This window comes from Uloborus diversus, chromosome 10 (genome assembly GCF_026930045.1).
Source record: "Uloborus diversus isolate 005 chromosome 10, Udiv.v.3.1, whole genome shotgun sequence".
NCBI classification, from domain to species: Eukaryota; Metazoa; Arthropoda; class Arachnida; order Araneae; family Uloboridae; genus Uloborus; species Uloborus diversus.
Window position 1 is genome coordinate 134016206 of NC_072740.1, and position 20574 is coordinate 134036779.

A 20574-nucleotide genomic window follows, 5' to 3' on the forward strand; every position below is an offset into this window, starting at 1 on the left:
TCCGAGGATAATCGGGAGTTTACTGTATGTACAATAATTTTATAGATTTTTGTGAAAGTATCACTTATATTCACGAAGATACAAATATATCTTCAAAAATGCCAATTTTGTTCACATGTTTTCGACTCATAATACGCAGAGTTTTCCGTCAAACTTTATCAAACTTTCAAAAAAGTTGACCGCATACAAGAAAACAAAACATTGAAAATGTGACTAAACATTACCATTTGAAGTAATAAAATTTTCACTGCACTTGCGCAAACGACAGCAGTTTGTAATCTTCATAATTTCGCAAGCAGGGGTATGTACCAACTTAAAAAAGAAAAAAAAAAGCTGAATATCTCAAAAATTTAGAAAGGTAATGGAAATCTAATGAGCTGTATTTCAATGATTCTCGGATTCGAGGCGGTCGCCGAAGACGGCTAATCTAGCCGCCCTCGTGGCTAGTATTTTATTGGTGTTTGTATTGAATCAAAAACATGTTTCTTAAAATATCTCAAAAACTCATTTTTATTGACGGGTTAACTGCCATTAACCATAGTAGATTTATACCTCCTCATAAGTTTCTGTGTTCTGTTTCTCCAAATGAAGAGTCCGAAACATCTCGAAAATATAAAATGAAAATCAGACTTTGTTTTACGTTACGGAACGTAATTCAACAAGTAGGGGAATGTGAAGCAAAGAGAAACAGTTAAGATAACTGAGCTTTTTCAAAATGAACAATTTGGACATTTGTTTTGAAAATTACATTACGTAAAGAAAGAACATCATATTTTGAAATAAAACTTACACTGAAACAGTATTTTTTGCAAAGTCTTCAAGAAAAAGATAAAAATTTCCCTTTATTTTTCATGGAAAATAAAATATTTTTCCAATGAAATACTTTCTTTCGATTACAACAACAAAAAAGGAATCGGTAAAGAAAATGTTGAATGTATAAATGAAAAGATGCTGAAACATTAGACGAATAATGAAAAAAAAAATGTATTTAATTATTGTATAAAGAAAAATAAATGAGCGAGTAAATGAGTGAATGAATAAGAAAAGAAGTGAATTAATGAATAAATAAGTGAATTACTTAATGATGAAATGTAGTGAATTAATTGATAAATAAAGATTTAAGGGTTTTAGTAAATGATTGAGCGAGTAAACGAAATAAACTATTTCATTCTGCCCCATCCACTTTGTCCCGCATGTACTTGACTAAAAAAAAAAATAAATAAATACAAATAAGCTAAACATTAACTAAATTAAATCTACACTAAGTATTAAGAGGTTTCAAATTAATTGAGAATTAATTTAAGATGTTAATAACAAGAACTTAACCATTTTGTAGTCACAAAACTACTTTTTGACTTACAACAAAATGTTACAACACGAGTATCATGTTTTTAAAAAATTGCCTGTATTATCAAGTGCTTCAACCTGAGGCGATATTTTTTTCCTGACTGGAATAGACTACACGTGGTACTTCACAGTTAAAATATTACCGGATAGGTGCCGCTGAAAGCAGAGAAAATATTTCACTATTTCACTTGGCCCCACATTCCCCTTCTTCACGATAATCAGATCTAGTCATCGAACATTTCGAAACAAATGGATTTGTCTTTATTTAGATAAAAATGTCAATAGCTCTCCTTCGAAAATTATTTACTTTTTCGGCAGGTTCTTTCACAAGTTTCAAATTAAAATATAATGTATTCGTTATAAATGCATGATTATGTTTTTTACCAAATTACTTCTAATTTGCTATTGACAACATAACTATTGCAGTCGTAAGATAAAATGTTTTGAAGGTGGTGGTGATGGTTTTTTTTTTTACCAAATTACTTCTAATTTTCTACTGACAACGTAACTACTGCAGTCATGAGATAAAATGTTTTGAAGGGTGCAGCTTGATCAATTGGCATATTACAGCAATAATAAAGTAGCGTCCTTTCAGCTTCTTATTGGTTGTTGTGAAATAAATACGATGCTTCGCGTGCTGTAGTCACTATTGTAAACAAGAAAGCATGCCGTAACTGAGCATCATATTTGGTTATTTACTTACCATACTGAACTTCGGTGAATTTTCCACGAATGACTCGACAGCTGGTTCCATTTCCGCCACATACACCGCATGCGTCTGTGATTTTATTAGAATTTAATTTGTGATCGCAGCCAGCTGCCTAGAAAGACAAATATAGCTATTAGACACAGTCATTGATGACTTAGATAGCTGCAAATTTCGGGATTAAAATGACACCAGAACCTACAATCCCGACAAATGTAATTCATTTATAGCTACACTAAATAGAGATTGTTACTGTTTGTTTCATTAATTAAGGTTATGATGTCGACTTTTTTTACCCCTGGTGCAAACACATCATGATAAAGTTAATTCAATTTTAGTTTGTGATCCCAACCTGTTGTCTGGAAAGAAAAACAAAGCAATCACTATTCTGCTGTGGGCAGGTAAACGGCAGTATTTGCAGAAATGAGTTTGAGATATTTGAAGAAATGTGTGTTGGATTCAGTGCTAACAATAGGGAAATGTAGCAATTAAGACGTTTTTTTTTCAGCGAAAATTAAGCAAGTAAGCTTGTATTATGAAGCTAACGTACAACAGATGACAAAAAAAAAAAAAAAATGCAGTTACTGCCCTCTACCTAACCACGGCAGAACTGTTCATTGATTATTAGTTAAACAAGGAGAGGTATGTATGTAAAACCTAAGAAAAATGATAATTGCGTAAGAATTCGTAGCCGGATACATCACGGGAAAGATGCAACAGGAGAAAAAGATCCGAAAGAACACAAGGCCATTTGTTGGATTTAACTAGCAAAAAAGACTAACTTAGATAATAGTTTATAACGTTACTACAGATGCTCAACATTTTTCTGCAATCAAAGAAACTAAAATGTATTTGACCGTGTCCGGCAACTATAGTACTTCGCGCAAATGTGCATCGCGCAAATTGCATCAGCAGGTGGAAACTTCGAGATTCTGTTGTATCAGTATGATCTATTTTCATCTAGTACGTAATTTGTAGTATTTATGTCGAGCAATTTTTCCGATTAACAAATGACCTTACTTTTCAGATCTACCTCTGCCATAGTTGTGCCAAGGAGAGATGGCGGATGAACTGGAAGTGGAAACAGAACACTTAATCTTGTAATGGTAGGATCAGCTAAAAATGAAATACTATTTTCCTTTTTATGCATAAGAATGAAATTATATTATTTTTATGTGCATAAAAAAGAAATATTATTATCCTTTGAGTAATTGTGTTTGAGGTAACATATTTTACTCTTCAAATTTGCATTCTTTATTTAATGATATCAGGTTATTGATGATAGATAGCAATTACAATGTTTTCATCTTTTTCTTTCTGTTAAAGACAAGCTGTACCTAATTACTTATACCACAAATTGCATGTGTAATTGGCAAAATAATAAATAGACACTGGAGGGAAAAAAATCTTTTACGGTATTAGACAGTTTCCCAAAATGAAATCAAATCATATTGTTTGTTTTTCGCTAATACTACCCACTAATTGATTAATCCTAACGTACCAACCGTAGCAGAACAATTACTCAACCATTCAGCTGAAAAAAAAATTTCTTGAATTAAGCTTATAATTGCAAATGCTTGAATTAATATCTGCAAAGCACTTGCTTTCAAAAAATTAAAATTGCATAATTAGCTTTTCAAGAAAAATGAATCATGTCCCAATTTAAATATTCTAAAGAAGATTTTGCGTGAGACTGAATTGGGATTAAGTCAATATGTTTCAAGAACTTATGTCATGTTCATTAATTACAACTCTTTAAAATATTTTCAGAAAGCTATAGTATTATTGAATAAATTATTGTAAACAATTGGTATAACTTTTAAGAAAGACAATTAATCAAATCGTATTTCTCTGGACTTCCCTTAATAATTTCCGTCATACCCATTAAATTTAATACAATAGAAGTTGAAGCTATAGTTGCTGCTTTCTAAAAATGTATTGAAAAAATTAGATGCTAACCCCAACGACTTTCTTTTTCATTCACTAAATAAATGATTGATGTTTTTAATGCCTCAAAAAAAAAAAAAAATAAATAAAAAAAAATAAAAAAAATAAATAAATAAATAAATAAATAAATAAATAAAAAAAATAAATAAATAAATAAATAAAATGGTTGCGTGTATTCACGTACGCGTGCTAGAAGAAATACTTCATAAAAGACTTTTTTAATACAATCCTTGCAACCATAAAACTATTGTCAACGTAATGAATGACACTTTCAAATGTAAATAAATGTGATGATTGCTTAGCGTTTGAGAACTGAAACTGTGTGAACGAAAACTGTATGAAACGTGTAAAAAGAACAGAATTACAAAATATTAGTGCCTTTGATGGAACGAAAAATAAAATATTTTTTAAATGCATAAAAACTTTTACAGAGGTTTATTTTACAAATATCATTGCGTTTAGCGTTGATTCTGCAGGAGTCTAGCTAAATATTGCCAGATTGACACCACATTCGGCATAACATTTCTATCGCCAACTAGATGATATATTACAAGTTGGCAACAAAAAATTGGCGTCATAAGAAACTTGGCGATCTATCGCCAAATAGTCGCCAGTTTGTGACATAACTGTAGTCTGAAATAACACTAACTTCAATTTGCGTACAAAACATAGAAACCTCTTTTGTAATATTGGCAAGCAAAAGAGAAGGTGCACAACTAGACCCCACACAGACTCTGCACGTGGAAATGCAACCTTCTACGGTACCCATTTTTTGAGTTATACGAGGCACATAGCGACATCACGAGAAAACTCGCGATAATTAGGGCGATAAATAGATATTTCGGGTGCAGACAAGCCGAAAACTTCTTAAGGAAAATTACTATTCAAGGGTGAACAACATGTAGACTTAGACAGAAATTTGATTGAATTTTTTTTTTTTTTTTGGCGGACATGATTCTTTCTGTACTCACTCAAGGAAGTAAAAAAGAAAGCAATTGATGTAGTAACCTTCTTATGCTCAAATATTTAGCATTCGCTCTAAGAGACTGACTTACGTTTGTCACGTCTCTTGGCGTTATTAGGGGCAGCACACATTCTGCAGCTGTGTTGCAGACTTTTGGTTATTTCATTATTTTATTTTATTATTTATCTTCCAGTTTTAATGTACATGGACTTTATGTTTTTGAATTGCTGTTGACATATTTTTTTTACGAAATAATAAGTATCATTTCTATAAAAACAATGATGTTATGCTAAGTTATGTTTTTGTTACTTCACCCTGCAGGATTTAGCTTAGTTATATTGGTTTTCCTCTGACTATTTTGTCTGAAAAAAATGTTATGATTTTTGTACATAGTAGCACTTTCGGACTATACTCTGCGAATATTCTGTTAAAATACTCAGCATACCTTCCACCGCAGATTATACGACACACTGTTTGATTTCTGTTTTGAAGCAAAGTGTATTTAAAAATTTGAAAATGATTATTCAAGAACGTCAACCAGAGACATCGCATATGCCTTACAAAGCTTATATTTGTTTCTATGATAAAGAAAACTTATTTTGAATCGTATATTACGCTGAATTTAGATGATTCGGATCAGAGCGATAAAAAGAGATCAAGTATTACGAAATCGATGCGGATGAACGGGAAAGTTAGCCAGTTTAGTTCTGAATGAGCTTCTTCTTACGAATGTAATATAGTAGTATCGCGGACTATTCTTCAAAATGCTTATTTTTATATTTTTTGAAGGTATTCATTCACATCTTAAGCGCTTTTGATATGTTATAAAGGGAACTAAGTGTAAGGAGAAAATTCTCTTCCTTGAGAATACTCTCAAGAAAATTCTCCTAAAGATTATTACCGAGAATTTTTCATCTCTTCTTTTAGGAGTACTTGATTTGATAATCCACCCAGGTTTTATGGTAGAAACTAGATTTAATACTTGAAGGCAACATTTCCTTCCATTAATTTGTAAAACGTGATTCGTTCAGCATTCCCAGTACATTTATAAAAATCTGTATATCGTTGAAAAAAACTGCTTCATATAGGCAGATTTATTTTCGTATTGTTGTAAAAACAAGGGGCCAATATGAACAGTAAGCTCAACTTTTATTCAGGATCATATTCTGTCCTGCAATATCAAAACACCTTGTCTTTTTACATCTTGCCTTTTACGGACACACCTTGGATCATATTCTGTCCTGCAATATAAAAACACCTTGTCTTTTTACACCTTGCCTTTTACGGACACCCCTACAAAACACCTTGCCTTTTACGGAAAAAAAAGTTTGAAGTTTTCAAGTCAAACTGGATATTTGTGGGACCGGAAAGTAATGTCGTTTCTTTTTCAAACAAATGAATTTTGTTAAAAATATATAGGTCGCAGTGAAAAAATTCGGACAACGTTTGCATCATCGAATGGAAGTAAATTGATTTCTTTTTAATGAGTGTCTTTACTTTTTTTTGTCTCTTACTTTAATTAGAAAATAATTTATAATCTATCTCCATACTTTATGTATTGTTTATCGGTTTCTAAAATTTCAAGCAAAAGATCTGCTATTTTGAAGTTGTTAAACCAAGAAGAACGACAGTTCGTTTGTTTGTTGTGCCTTGGCAAACAGTATTTGATGCAATATGCCGTTTCAAGTAGCTTAGAAATGATAGTCGACGGCCAGGAAGTGTACAAAAACCAACAGTGAACATCTCCGTTAACCGTCAGGCTATCCAAAAGTGAGTTCAATGAAATCTTCGGGTTCCATGAGAGAAGGTGTTCGTGAGATAGGAATATATGATTGATCAATGCGGCTAAAGGCAAAAATAAAGTTCGGGCAGAAGCTTTACAAGTTTCAAAAAAAGTTCAGCCTTTTGCTGAAGAAAACAAATTCGTATGACTCTAGATATGCCAGAAATGTTTGAGACGGACCGCAAGTCCGCGCTGGAAGAGATACCTTTCACTGATGAGCAGCTTTTTACCGTTCAACCAACTCCCAGAACGATAGGATTTGTAGACACGGCAAGCACCTTAGCAAATGTTGAATATCGCCAAAATCTGAAGTTAGGATTCATCTGGGATGGAACTAGCCCAAGCGGCTTATGGTTTTTGTGAATGAGGGCGGTAAAATGAATAAAAAAGTTTACCAGAGGGACATTTTAGAAACTTTTGTACTTCTGTGGGCCTAAGAGCACTTCGGCAATGTCGACTGGGCGTTTCAAGTAGACTCCGTACCAGTTCATATGGCCCAAAAAGACAAGAGTGGTGCAAGGTGTATGTTCTTGACACGATATTATCTGCAGAGTGAACGCTCTACTCGCTAGATCTCAACCTCATGGATTACACTGTACGGCCTATTTTAGAGTCTGAGGTCAACACTAAACTACACAAAATATTGGACTCTATGAAGCAATTGTTTTAGATTGAATGGGATAGATTAAAGGTAAGACTTGCGGCCTTTGGCTGAAAATTTCAATAAGTGGTTGCGCCTCTGATCCACTGTAAAAGGCGACCAGTTCGAAAAAAAAAAAAAACTATTGATTGCTCAAAGTCAACTCATATTATTATATTTTGTGTTTTCCTAATCAATTTATTTTTAACGAAGATACACGGAAAATTGCTTGTCCGGATTTCTTTGCCGCACCCTGCGTTACAAATGCTTTCATTTTTAATCAACGATGTACTTACCCTCGTTATCAATAGCCTTTTGCCATCTAAATGCAAATTCCCATCCATTTAATGCACCATCTAATTGCTCATGCAATTTTTCAACCAAGGAAAGAATCAATTGATTTTTAGAGCAAAATACCTGGAAATGGCATCTAGGGTACAAGCCAAATTTTCAAGTTTTTGTCACATAAAAAGTATTTTAGCAATTGGAAGTAAGGGAAATCAGATGCAGCAATTAGCGGTGAGAATATTTCCCCTATTTTCAGCAGAAAGAGTGATCATGAAACACGATAATACGAAAACTCACTGCTCAAGGCGAACCTTCAAAAAATTAATAAACTGTGGTTGGCTGCTCCTCTTACAATACTTAACAGACATTGCACTATCTGATTTCCCTCTATTCCGATCTATTTGTGAAAAAAAAATGAAAATTTGCCTAACTTATAAAATACCATCTCCAGATATTTTTCGCAAAAATTGATGCATTTCTATCTATCTGCGATTGAAATTTTGTGCTCTACACGGAAAAAGATGGTTGATAACGATGGTAATTACATCATTGATTAAAAAATAAAAACTTTTAAAAATTTATTTGTTTGAAAAAAAAAACGACATTACTTTCCGGTTCCCCTAATATTTCTTCATGTCGTTTGGAGTAAAGGCAACACTTCGCGATTAGCTTTATAATATCTGAAGTTGCAATATCTGAAGAAACGTGGTTACAAGAAATTTCAACTGATGAGTAAAATGAAGAGCAACTTTCAAACACTGAAGGTCTGCCACACCTCCTTATCTTAAAAACAAAAATTGTGGCATCATATTTCATCCAATTACGAATGAGAATTTCATCATCACACTTATTTTGGACTCATTCATCGTCGTACTCTTACCGGCTTCAATTTTGGTTACTTTCTTGAAGCTATTCTAATTACTTTAATCAGAAACAGAGAAAACAAATTTCAGGTAAAAATAATTGCCCATTATGAAATACTTAAACATCCAAAAAAAAAAAAAAAAAATTAATCTTAATGATTCATTTACATCTGTAAAGTTAATTTTCTTTTGCTTAAACTGCATATCGTTTTTCATGGATTATATAAATCCTATATTCTGCGACGTAGGAAAATTTATTACTTACAGCCATATTCACCAGACGAGTAGAACCTCGATCAGACACTTTAACTGCCAATTGAAGCCTTCTGATTGGTTGAAAAATGTTCAGATTGACGATTCGGTGCCGAATGAGGTTCAACTGCACTGGTGAATATGGGCGTTACAGAGTCACTGAAATAAATAACATGACTATATTGCATGTTACAAATTTAATTGTAAGATTATTGACTGATGTTCATAAACGCTTGGTCTATAAAATATTTTACAATTAGCTTAGAAAATAAAGGTATGCAATAAGCGATATAAATGGCTCAAGCACTTACCATGCATTTACCATTTATGCAAATGTCAAACGTGTCCGGTCCACAGGTAGTTCCATCGATTACTTTCTCCTTCAGAAGAAAATAGGCAGCTGTGCCAGCTGCTCGACAATACAGCTTGCATCGATCTTTAATGTCCACTGAAACAATAATCTTGATATACACTTTTGTCAAATTTTGAAAGTTATGAGTTTTAATGAAGTCAAGGAAATATATGAAACTTTAAAACGAGTTATGTTTAGTGTATCTATACATAGGGTAACGGCACCAGTAACAGACATGCTTAAGACATCGCTCTAAGGTTAACTCAATTTTCTGACCCTTTAAATGTAATTAGATTTTTAAAACTATTTTTCTCCCACGCAGCAACATCTCGTCTAACGTTTGGCTGCTTCTGGATTCTCTGAATTAGTCAATTCTATTTTTATTTGCTAAATTTCGAAGAAAGCTCCGAACCCAGTAACAGACACCGAAAAATCTGATGATACCAAGTGACAGACTGGCTAAAAGGATGAGTAACAGACAGGGTGAGTAATAGATAAAATTCCATTTTTCTCTTAAAAATTTGAAAAACGTTATTTGCTTCTAGTACAAATTCAAATGAGCAATAATTGAGTACCTACCCACCTAGAAAATTTTCATCACAAAAAAATAAAAAATAAATTAATTAATGAATTTTTGTCATTTTAAATTCAAGTTATGTTTTTCGCAATCACGAGCGTGTGTGAGTGTTTCTTTGTTTAGGCGTGTGCGCGTGTGTGTGTAGGCGTTTGTGTGTGTATATGTATGCGACAGCGTGTAGGAATTCATGTGTGTAGGCATACGTGTGTGTGGAAGGCGGGGAGAAAATAGTATCATAGGAACGTCATTCAAAGGTCAAATGAAAACAATAAGCAAATAATGATTGATCAACTGAATTCAGCCTTTGAGTTTTTAGCCATGGCTGAAATACATCGGCCAAAAAATCAAACTACGTCTTGCTTGTCATCCGCTTTTCTAATTCCCAACTGAACTTAATGCTATCTGGGATTCTTACGTATTTATGGATCACTGTTGGTGGTAGAAGATGCCCAGCAGCGTTTGCAATGAATAAAACTGTGACACATTCTTTTTCATCATCGTTCACAACTTTGGATACATTTTTTTCATCTTTTATTGCAAGCACTCGGGATACCTTCGGGTTGAGGAAAACGAGCTGATGTGTGCATCACATGACTTCCTTTTACTCCAATTTAAAGCCTCGGAAAACAAAGAAACACTTTAAATATCTTCACCCCAAGTTTGTTGCGAACCGAAGCAAAGAAAACGTTTTATACAGATAAATTTTCTCAATATTGGCAGTTTTAATGTGATTCACTGGTTAACTCTCTAAATATGGCCAAACTGAAACCAGATTAAAAAAAAAAAAAAAAAACCGCCGAATTCGTTACCAAGTTGCTGACAAAACTTGGCGACCAAAAGCTTGGCGATACATTTCCAAGTGTTTGCCAAATCATATTACCGCTTGAGTTTACATTGAAATTAACAATGATTTTACCCCAAAAAGGTGTAAAAGACCCCTTTTGGAACATCCGAACGGAACCAAAAGAGAAGGTGCACAACTAGACCCCACTTGGAGTCTATGTGCCAAATTTCAACTTCCTGGGACATACCGTTCTTGAGATATGCGAGATACATACACACATACGCACATACATACGTACATAAGGACGTCACGAGAAAACTCGTTGTAATTAACTCGGAGATCGTCAAAATGGATTCTGCAGGTTTCTATACGTTCTTAGGCATGTATCCACGTGTGATCGGGTTGAAAAAAAAAATCAATATTCATTCGGGGGCGAGCAAAATGGAAATTAAGGCGGATTTTTGAGTGAAAATTTTTTCGCGAATACAATAGTACTTCCTTTTTTGTAAAAGGGAGTAAAACAGTTTCGTCACAATTAAAAATTCAATGTGGATTTGTTAAAGTGCCAAGATGATTGTTGTCTTTTAAATAGTCGTAAACGGTCTTGAACCAGTTGCCTAGGCTTTCTGTAATTACTTTTGAACGAGACAATGTGAGGTTTTCTCTGATCCTATGAGAGACTGAGGGGTTCCGTTAAGGAAAACCATTGTACCATGATTTCCCAGGTCTTCCATCAGTAAAAGAATTTTCTCTCCCCAATTCCTTTAAGAGCATCTGCACACTGTCTAAGAATTCTTCTTTTACTATCGGAAACCCTGTTAGATGATGAGGCTATCCAGAGTACGAGTATTTTCTCCTCATCCATTGAACGCACTAGGTCTGGACCTATCCTTCTTATGCTCGGATAAACCCCTTTCACTTTGTCCAAAAGTGTAACTCGTGTTGCTCTATTTTTCCTTTCTGAAGCGGCAACACACATACCATTACTATTTACATCCAATAAAGCAGTTTGCATATGTTCTTCACTGTAAGAGAATTTCCTGGCGGGGGGGGGGGGGGCATCCTGAACTGAAACAAAGATATTTATTCACTATTCTGAGGTTACAAAAAAAATATGGCATGAGTAACAAACACCCTTTTGGACCATTAACAGACACCTTGTCTGCCACTAGTTACGTTGTTCGATTTTCAATATTGAACCTGTAGGCACAGTTCAATCAATGAATAACCTCATCTGGAGCGAAAAAAAGGATAAAAATGAAAGAGGCTTCAAGGACCAATAACAGACATGGATGTCTGTTACTACAAAAGCGAGTCTTTTGGGGATGAGTAACAGACATAGATAAAACTCACATTAGAAGTGATTGTACGTGGAAAACGGTGAGAAAAATTAAAAGAGCATATCTCAAAAATTAAAAATACCTCCAGCATGCACTCATGTCGACATTTTATATTGCAAAATGCTGGTTGAAAGCACTCGCCTTCTTAGCGTAAACGGCTAGCTGCAGCATGAAACACCTGCTAACTTCGAGGTAGCTATTCATAACTTTCCACTACTGCCTTGTAAATACATACTGACTCATGAAATTCATTCTGATAACACTAGGTGACTGCACCGTATTCATTGGTCACAGCATCATCAGTTTAACCCGCCAAAAATTCTTATTATTTACAAATACAAATACAAATGTGACGACCAGCAACAGGCTCTGGGCCCAGCTAGGCTGGTCCTAGTCAATTAATTAGTCCCCAATGAAGATCAATGGCCCTCTTAAAGCTATCCACTCCCTTGCTCATTACCGCCTCTTCCGCTAAGCTATTCCAAGTGCCCACGACCCTGCTAAAGTAGTAGTTTTTCCTGATTTCCAAGTTAGCCTGAGAACTTATGACTGTCTATTACTGGACCCTTGTCTGTTACTGGTGCCGTCACCCTAAATAGTATTTTTGGGCCGTACAACAAATGATCTATTCAAAAAAAAAAAAAAAAATGCTGAAGCGACAATATATAGTATCTTTGATTGAACGATAGTTGCAGTACTTGGCACCGCCGTCCAATTTCTCACAGTAGTCAAACATTTGGAGATGGAAGAGCACTAAAAGACTCCGTTTAAGTTAATTTCCTAATGTATATACAGGGTGCTCCGTTTTAACCTGCAAGACTTCGATTTTCGCTACCGTTAGTCCTAGATGCATACTTTCAATTGCAAAAATGTTCAAAATCAGATGCGGAGTTAAGATATTGAAAGTTTGAAGCAAAAAAAAAAAAAAAAAAAAAGAGTCAAAAAATACAAAATTTAACTTTTTATACTTTCACTAAGTCCCCCTAACTTATGTTTAGCGAAATAATCTCCATTCAAAACTATTATTGTAACAAAAAACTTGACATTTGTGCGACCAAAACTCAGGGAGATATACCAGTTCAAAGTTTTAAGGAACCACACAAAAGATGAGATTTAAACTTATCGCCCTCTCAGAAGAATGACAGGTTGTCGAATTAAAAAACCAAGGTATTCATATTTTTCATTGTTATTCAAAAATAAATGCAAATATTATGCCGTTATAAGCAAAAACACACTCCAAAACTTTAAACAATTTGAAAATAAACGCTCTGTGCACACATATAATATTAAACACTAGTAAACCGCTATATTTTCCCCCAAAAAGTGTTATTGACAGGGAGTGTAAAGTGGTCTAAGTCACAAATCGCTGCGTTTCATATCCCGCTGAATATTGGTCGTACTAATTTGAAACGTTTTGTCTTCGAATTATTTTTCGACAGAGATTATTTCTCTAAATATAAGTTAGGGGACCTGGGGCCCGTATAAAAAGTTAAATTTTGCATTTTTTGATTCATTTTTATTTTTACTTCAAACTTTCAATATCTTAACTCTGCATCTGATTTTGAACAGTTTTACAATTGGAAGTATGCATCTAGTACTAACTGTTGCGAAAATATAGGTCTTGCAGGTTCAAACGGAACAAACACCCTGTATAGTATATACATGTGTATATCAATATACATGTATGTATGCTAGACTAATTTGTCTACGATAAAATGATTTTTCTTTAATTTAACCTGTGTATCTGTGGTTTTTGGAAGAGCAGTTTCTCTGACTCTACTGAATACATTAGTTAAAATAATACATCTTCAACTAATTAGCTATTCAGTATAGTGAAATGCTGAAATGATAATACGTAGTATCTTTGAATCTTCGACAGAACGATAGTAGCAGTACTTAGCATCACGATCGTCGTCTAATTTCTAACAGTAGTCGATCATTGGGACGTGGTAGAGAACTAATACACTCCGTTTAAGTTCATTTCTTTTTATTTTCTAATGTATAAGTATTATATACATGCGTAAATAAATATACGTGTATGTATGCTTAACTAATTTAAACATGTTAAAATGATGTTTCTTTAAATTAAGCCGTGTATCTGCGGTCTTTAAAAGAGTAACTCCGTCGACTGTATTGTCTACATTAGAGACAATAATATTTCGACATTTTAATGTCAAATAAACATCGGAAAACTACTTTTTTACTTGCCTAATTTTTGACACCGTGGAATCTAATGAATAAATGTTTACGTGGTTTAACGATACGCAAATGTAATCTGCGTTCTATCTATTGCTCCCGAATGGATCATTTTCCCTGTTTCCTTCTATCGTGAGGCTACTTTATATTTTCATGTAAGAATAAATAAATATTAATAACATGACCACATTTCGAATTTTTTGTATCATAAACTGAACTTGTTTCTATATTTTCAATTCTTTTTTTCAAATCATGAATACCATATTAGTTTAACCTAAATTGAATGAGCGTAAATCCACCTAAGTTTAGTATTCATTGCTGATTAATTGGGGAGAACCCCTTCATAGCATTCCCCTTCAAAAGCATCCCCTCCAAAGCATTTTTTAAAGAGCGAGTACGCGATTTAAAATGTATCATGCAATTTGATTCTAAAAGGTTAATTAACCTTTTTCTTTTTCTTCCTGATCAATTATCTGAATTTTTAGAATTGAATGAAAGAAGAGCATAACTTACCTCCCGCAAAATGGGGCACCCACCGAACATTTTGATCAACACCAACGAAACCAAAAGTTTTACCGTTGAATGCAGAGCACTGCTCTTCACGAAAATCTTTGGTTCCCAGTGGACAATCCTTTAAAAGATAAAAGGGTTTTAAAAGTACCAATTTTTTAAATGTTAAAGCTTCAAGAAAAACACACAACGTTTAAATTTTAATGACGTAAAAAGCACTGAAGTAAAATAAATGACATTTTTTAACCACAAAACACATATACCGGATAAACTCTAATGCCTGAAAAAACATCATCGTAACATGAAAAAATTATAAGCAGTGCACAGAAATTTCCCGATTTTTTTAAAATTTTGTTTTTTACATTCGGTTGATAGGATGCAAATCTTTTTTTCTTCTCGCAATCAGAGCTTATCTGTATGAAACAAATACCGAATAAATAGAAAAAAATATCATTAAATAAATCACATGCTTTTTTAATAAAAACGAAAATTAATTTAGTATTTTCATTTCTTTCCACAGAGGACTTCTCTTGCTTTAACGAAAGTATCTACATCTATGATTACTTGGGTAGCAAAGTAAAGTAACCGATGAAAGCTGATAAGCGAAAGATTTATTCAAATTGACAACTCCTCCTCTTAACAAAGTGCATTGGGATCGGAACTCATGGGGATTTTAACTAACACTTTTCGGAAATCGATTTGGTTATAGAAGCTAAGGTGCACTATTTTATCATTTTATGGTATTGATCCAGAAGCTTTGTTAACAGGAAGAGTAATAGTGTTACATTCCAGATTAATATTTTCAAAAGAAAACACATTTGTAGAATTAATTTATATTTTTGTTGATTTTTCATTTCATACGATTTATGCTCCTTCATTCTATAGCGCAGTCAGTTTTCTTTTCTCCTTTTACCTTATAATATTCCTTTTAAGTTTGAGTGTGTTTTCGTTGACAAAATACCTCGAAAACTAAGCATCAAAAATTGTTGCTAAAATCAAGATTGAGATCATTTTTAAGCATTCAGTTCGCATTTATGCTTATCATTGATTTATAAAAATAAACGTTTTTTACCAAATAAATTTTACGCTTACAAAATTAAAACTAGATTCACTAGTTTTCTGATTTCATTCTGCCGATTTCACGCTACTTTAACATGTGTGCATGTATGTTGTACTGAACTGCTTCTGACATATGTAATCACAATAACCCCCCCCCCCTTAACCTGAACATAGCCCCTTAAACTGAAGTAGAGTTCGGATTTTGTTAGACAATTTTTCTTTTGTAAATCATTGAAACATTCTAAATACACAATCTGACCATTTCAAACATCACATGTTGGTTGAATAATACAGTGAAATATCCCAAAACTATAGTACTTATCTTTATATTTTGCTTCACATGTTTCCCTGTCTGAATAAGACTTGTAAAAGGTAAGAAAAGTATTTTCATTTCTTACCTTTCTCTGGAAGCTCATGACTCAACCTGTTTGCAACATAAATGTTAAAAATATCGCTTCAAATTTAATTTGTTTTTAAACGAACATAAAACAGTCGAATATCGATAACTCGAAGCTTATAACTCAAATATTTCTTTATCTCGAAGTTTTCATCGGGTCCGAAACTCTTGAGGCTGTTGTGGAAACTTCCCTTAATTCAAATTACCAATAACTCAAACGTTTCAGTCAGTTCGTTGGGGTTTCGAGTTATCGAGAGTTGACTGTATAGCAATTGTAATTTACACGAAAATAGTGACAGTATTTAACAGGAAATGGAAGTTATCTTTTAGCAATTTATATTTTTTTTTTCACGGCATTTTTTTAATTAATAAACTATTAAATATCTTAAAAATAGAGGATTTTAGTACGTACATGTGTTTGGCAGGATTTGTAACGAACTCTGTCGCCAACGCAATATCGTCCACCATTAGTTGGCCTAAAAATATAAGGTTTTGTTAATAGGGGATTATTTAACACTTACCTTTATTATAAATAATTTCTAGTTAGTAAACATTTCATCTAAAAGGGAAAATAAAAAGAACGATTGAATAAGTAATGGTTAGTTGGAATGTTAGACGGAATTGTTTAGTGTCACTTTCAGATTGAGAAACAGTTTAACAAAGAGAGAGACAACGACACACATGAAAAACCAAATGAATGAAAACTGACAACTGTTAAGCTGTCAAAATTAACCCTATTCTTTTCGAATATTTAAAATTAGAACGAAAAAAGCAATATTTTTTTTTTAATGACGAAATAGTTGAATGAATAAACAATTATAAATGCACACAAGCATCATTCTTTCCTGTATGTTTATTTGAAACGAACTGATGTGTGCATCACATGACTTCCTTTTACTCCAATTTAACGTCATTTTCTCATTATCGGCAGTTTGAATATGATTCAATAGTTTACTCTATAAATATCACCAACAGTGGCCAAATTAAAACCAGATTTTAAAAAAAAAAATCGCCAAATTTGTCGCCAAACAATCGCCAAATTTGCCAACGGCGACAAATCGCCAAATTTGTCGCCAAGTTTTGGCGACAAAACTTGGCGACCAAAAGACTGGCGATATATTGCCAAGTGTCTGCCAAATTATAACACCACTTGAGTTTACATCGAAATTAACAATGATTTTAACCCAAAAAGGGGCAAAAGACCCCCTTTGGAGGATACGAATGTAACTAAAAAGGAAGCTGCACAACTAGATCCCAATAAGAGTCTACGTAACAAATTTCAACTTTCTAGGACATTCCGTTCTTGAGTTATGCGACATACATACACATATACGCATATACATACGTGCATAAGACGTCACGAGAAAACTCGTTGTAATTAACTCGGGGATCGTCAAAATGGATATTTCGGGTGTTTGTACGTTCCTAGGCACATAACCACGTGTGATGGGGTTGAAAAAAGAACTCAACATTCATTTGGGGGTGAGCAAAATGGAAATTAAGGCCGATAAAAATCGACCTTAATTTCCATTTTGCAAAATTTCCATTTTCCATTTTGCAATTTCCTTTCTGCATTCAAAATAAAAGGTGAAAATTTGTTTTCTAGCTTGTTGATTAGAAACAGAAACTTTCGAGTCTTGCTGAAACATCTACTGGGCAAGCTAGACATAATTTTTCTGATTTTATTTCTTTATCTAAATGCAACTTTATCATCCCATCCGGTTCACTTCTATCGATTTCTTTGAGGAATACGAGCTAATTATGTATGAATAGTTCTAATAATCTGCCTTCTTTTAGTTTGACGATTCACCAAAAAAGAGCTATTCACTTTCAAAATTTTATTCGTCAAAACCAAGTTACTGTAACATTTACAGTGACATCCTCCATTTAGAAACGAGGAGTTACGAAATGAGAGCATATATATATATTAGGGCGGAGTAAAAAAAAATTAGTTTTCGAATTTCGAAACGCTTGGGATCTCAAAAGTTGCTCTTTAGCATCAATAGAGTACCTAGGATAATATCTTTGGGATCTTAAATACCTCAAAAAAGTCCAAAATTGCAAAAAAATTGACTTTGTTTTTTACGAATTTTGAAAATGCTTGGAGGTGTTATGCAAAGTATTCCCAAGTATGAAATATTTAATTTTTTTTAAATCGTACTAGCTGATCAGTCATGAGGGTTTCGTTAAAATCTCGAAACAAAAGCTTCAGCTTCTTGAGTCTTCTTTCCATTAGTTCTCTGATTATTTATTTATCCATTCCCTCTGCATAAAATGCTAAAATTATCATTGGGTTTCTGAAATGAGTCTTATAATCTCGTTTTGGTTGTATTTACACAGGAAAAAGTATTTAAAAGGAATTGAAAACTTCTTGAACGCAAAATATATTCATTGTATCACATTTTCGTTAACTGTTTTAGTAAGATAAACGATAATGATGTGTACATCACATGACTTCCTTTGACTCCAATTTAATGCCATTTCCCCATTATTGGCAATTTTAATATGATTCAATAGTTTACTCTCTAAATATCACCAACATTTGCCAAATTGAAACCAAATTTAAAATTAAAAAAAAAAGTCGCCAAATTTGTCGCCAAGTTAATAAAACTTGGCGACCAAAAGACTGGCGATATATCGCCAAGTGTCTGACAAATTATAACACCACTTGAGTTTAAATCGAAATTAACAATGATTTCTCCCCAAAAAGGGGCAAAAGACCCCCTTAGGAACATCCGAATGCAACCAAAAGGGAAGGTGCACAACTAGGCCCCACTAGAAGTCTTCGTACCAAATTTCAACTTTCTAGGACATACCGCTTTTGAGTTATGCGAGACACATACGCACATACATACGTACATACAGACGTCACGAGAAAATTCGTTGTAATTAACTCGAGGTTCGTCAAAATGGATATATCGGGCGTCTGCAGCTTTTTAGGCATATATCCACGCGTGGTCGGGTCGAAAAAAAAAAAAAAACTCAACATTCATTCGAGGGTGAGAAAAATGGAAATTAAGACCGGTTTTTGAATCAAAATTTTTTCACGAATACAATACTTCCTTTTTTGTAAAAGGAAGTAAAAACAATGTGAATCACTGCCACTAAAATCTCTCATGTAAAAATAGTTTGTCATGAAATTTTTTTTAATTTCACACATGAACTAATTTTAATCTTCAAGCTATTTCCTTTCAAGAAACGATGACAAAATTTCTTGAACGCCTTCAGATACAAAAGCAATATGAAAAAGTTTGGAATATGTAATCAAAAGCAAGCACGTTGAAGAAACAAATTAGCCGCTCAAAGACTTTCGTCTTCATTCAAAGCACATGATTATTTGATTTGAAATTAAGTATGATTCCAATGAATTCCAAATACTTTATTTGATTTACCAAATACTTAGGTTTGAATAGGAGCTCATGAAAGCTGAGTTTCTGCATTTCGTTTCAATGTTGTACAAAGATTTTACATTTTAATCGAAATTCACTCTTTTTGAGTGTAGCAATAAGTTGTGAGGATTTCCGTGCGATGCTAAAAGGCAGAATCTGCAGAAATTAGTTTTTGAGATAGTTGAAAGGAAACGCATTTTGTATTCCATGCTAACAGTATGGAAATGTTAGAATTTGTATTTGTAATTTTTTTTTTTTTTTTTGAGTTTTCATTTTGCGCTCTACTTTCAGAAGAAACCAAACAAGAAAATTCGTACAAGGAAGCAATGCTACAATAGATAAAAAAAATAGCCAAAAAATTGAAAACTGAAACATTTGCTGATACTGCCCTTCAGCTTCCCATAGCAAGGGTTCCTGCACTTCTTTTGGTAGAAATGAAGTCCTGGTCACAGGCATCAACAAACTAATGCAACCGATAAGCGCACAAAGACAAATTAAAAGGAGTAATTATACTTTATTTGACACGGGAGACAATAGTTAGCTAGCTAAGTAGGGGAATGTGGGGCAAAGTGTAATAGAGGGGCAAAGGGAAATGGTGAAATATTTACTCTGCTTTTAGCGCCACATATCTAGTAAAATTTTAACTATGTAGTTACACATGTAGTATATTCCAGTCAGGAAAAAATACGGCCAAAGATTAAATCATATGATAATACAGATAATTTTCAAACATTGATACTTATTTTGTAACATTGTAATTATTATTACTGTAAAATGATCAAGTTCTTATTGTTAACATCTATACATATAATAAAATAAGATGTTTGTGTGTGTGTGTGTGTGTGTGTGTGTGTTTGTGTGTTTGTGGCGCGCATTCCGGGAAAACGGTAAGGCCTAGAAAGATGAAATTTGGTATACAAGTGTAGTTTTTGCTGAAGTTGTGCACCTCGGACTTCGATTTTTGATATTTTAATTAGAAAAAAAGTTATTTAATGTTTTATGTTATTTTTAGCACTTTTTAGTACTTTTGACCTCACAGATCCCGAACCAATCGCGCCAGACGGATAGTTTTTGTACTATTGTGTGGGAAATTTAATTTTAAATATGATGAATGAAAAAATTTTGAAGATAGAGCAATTTTTGTATTTTTTATAGATTTTTGAAAAAACCTTTATTTTAC

General features: G+C 33.3%; 1 protein-coding gene across 1 annotated transcript in view; it reads right to left on the reverse strand.

Moving 5' to 3' along the window:
- The window catches only part of LOC129231188 (A disintegrin and metalloproteinase with thrombospondin motifs 9-like), a 179464-nt gene that overhangs the window by 52941 nt on the left and 105949 nt on the right, over window positions 1-20574 (reverse strand). The window contains exons 10-13 of the mRNA XM_054865435.1: window positions 16418-16481; window positions 14553-14670; window positions 9102-9238; window positions 2051-2168 (exon numbers count right to left, since the gene is read on the reverse strand). Coding sequence (XP_054721410.1) covers window positions 2051-2168; window positions 9102-9238; window positions 14553-14670; window positions 16418-16481 — 437 coding nt within the window. The remainder of the gene's footprint in view (window positions 1-2050; window positions 2169-9101; window positions 9239-14552; window positions 14671-16417; window positions 16482-20574) is intronic.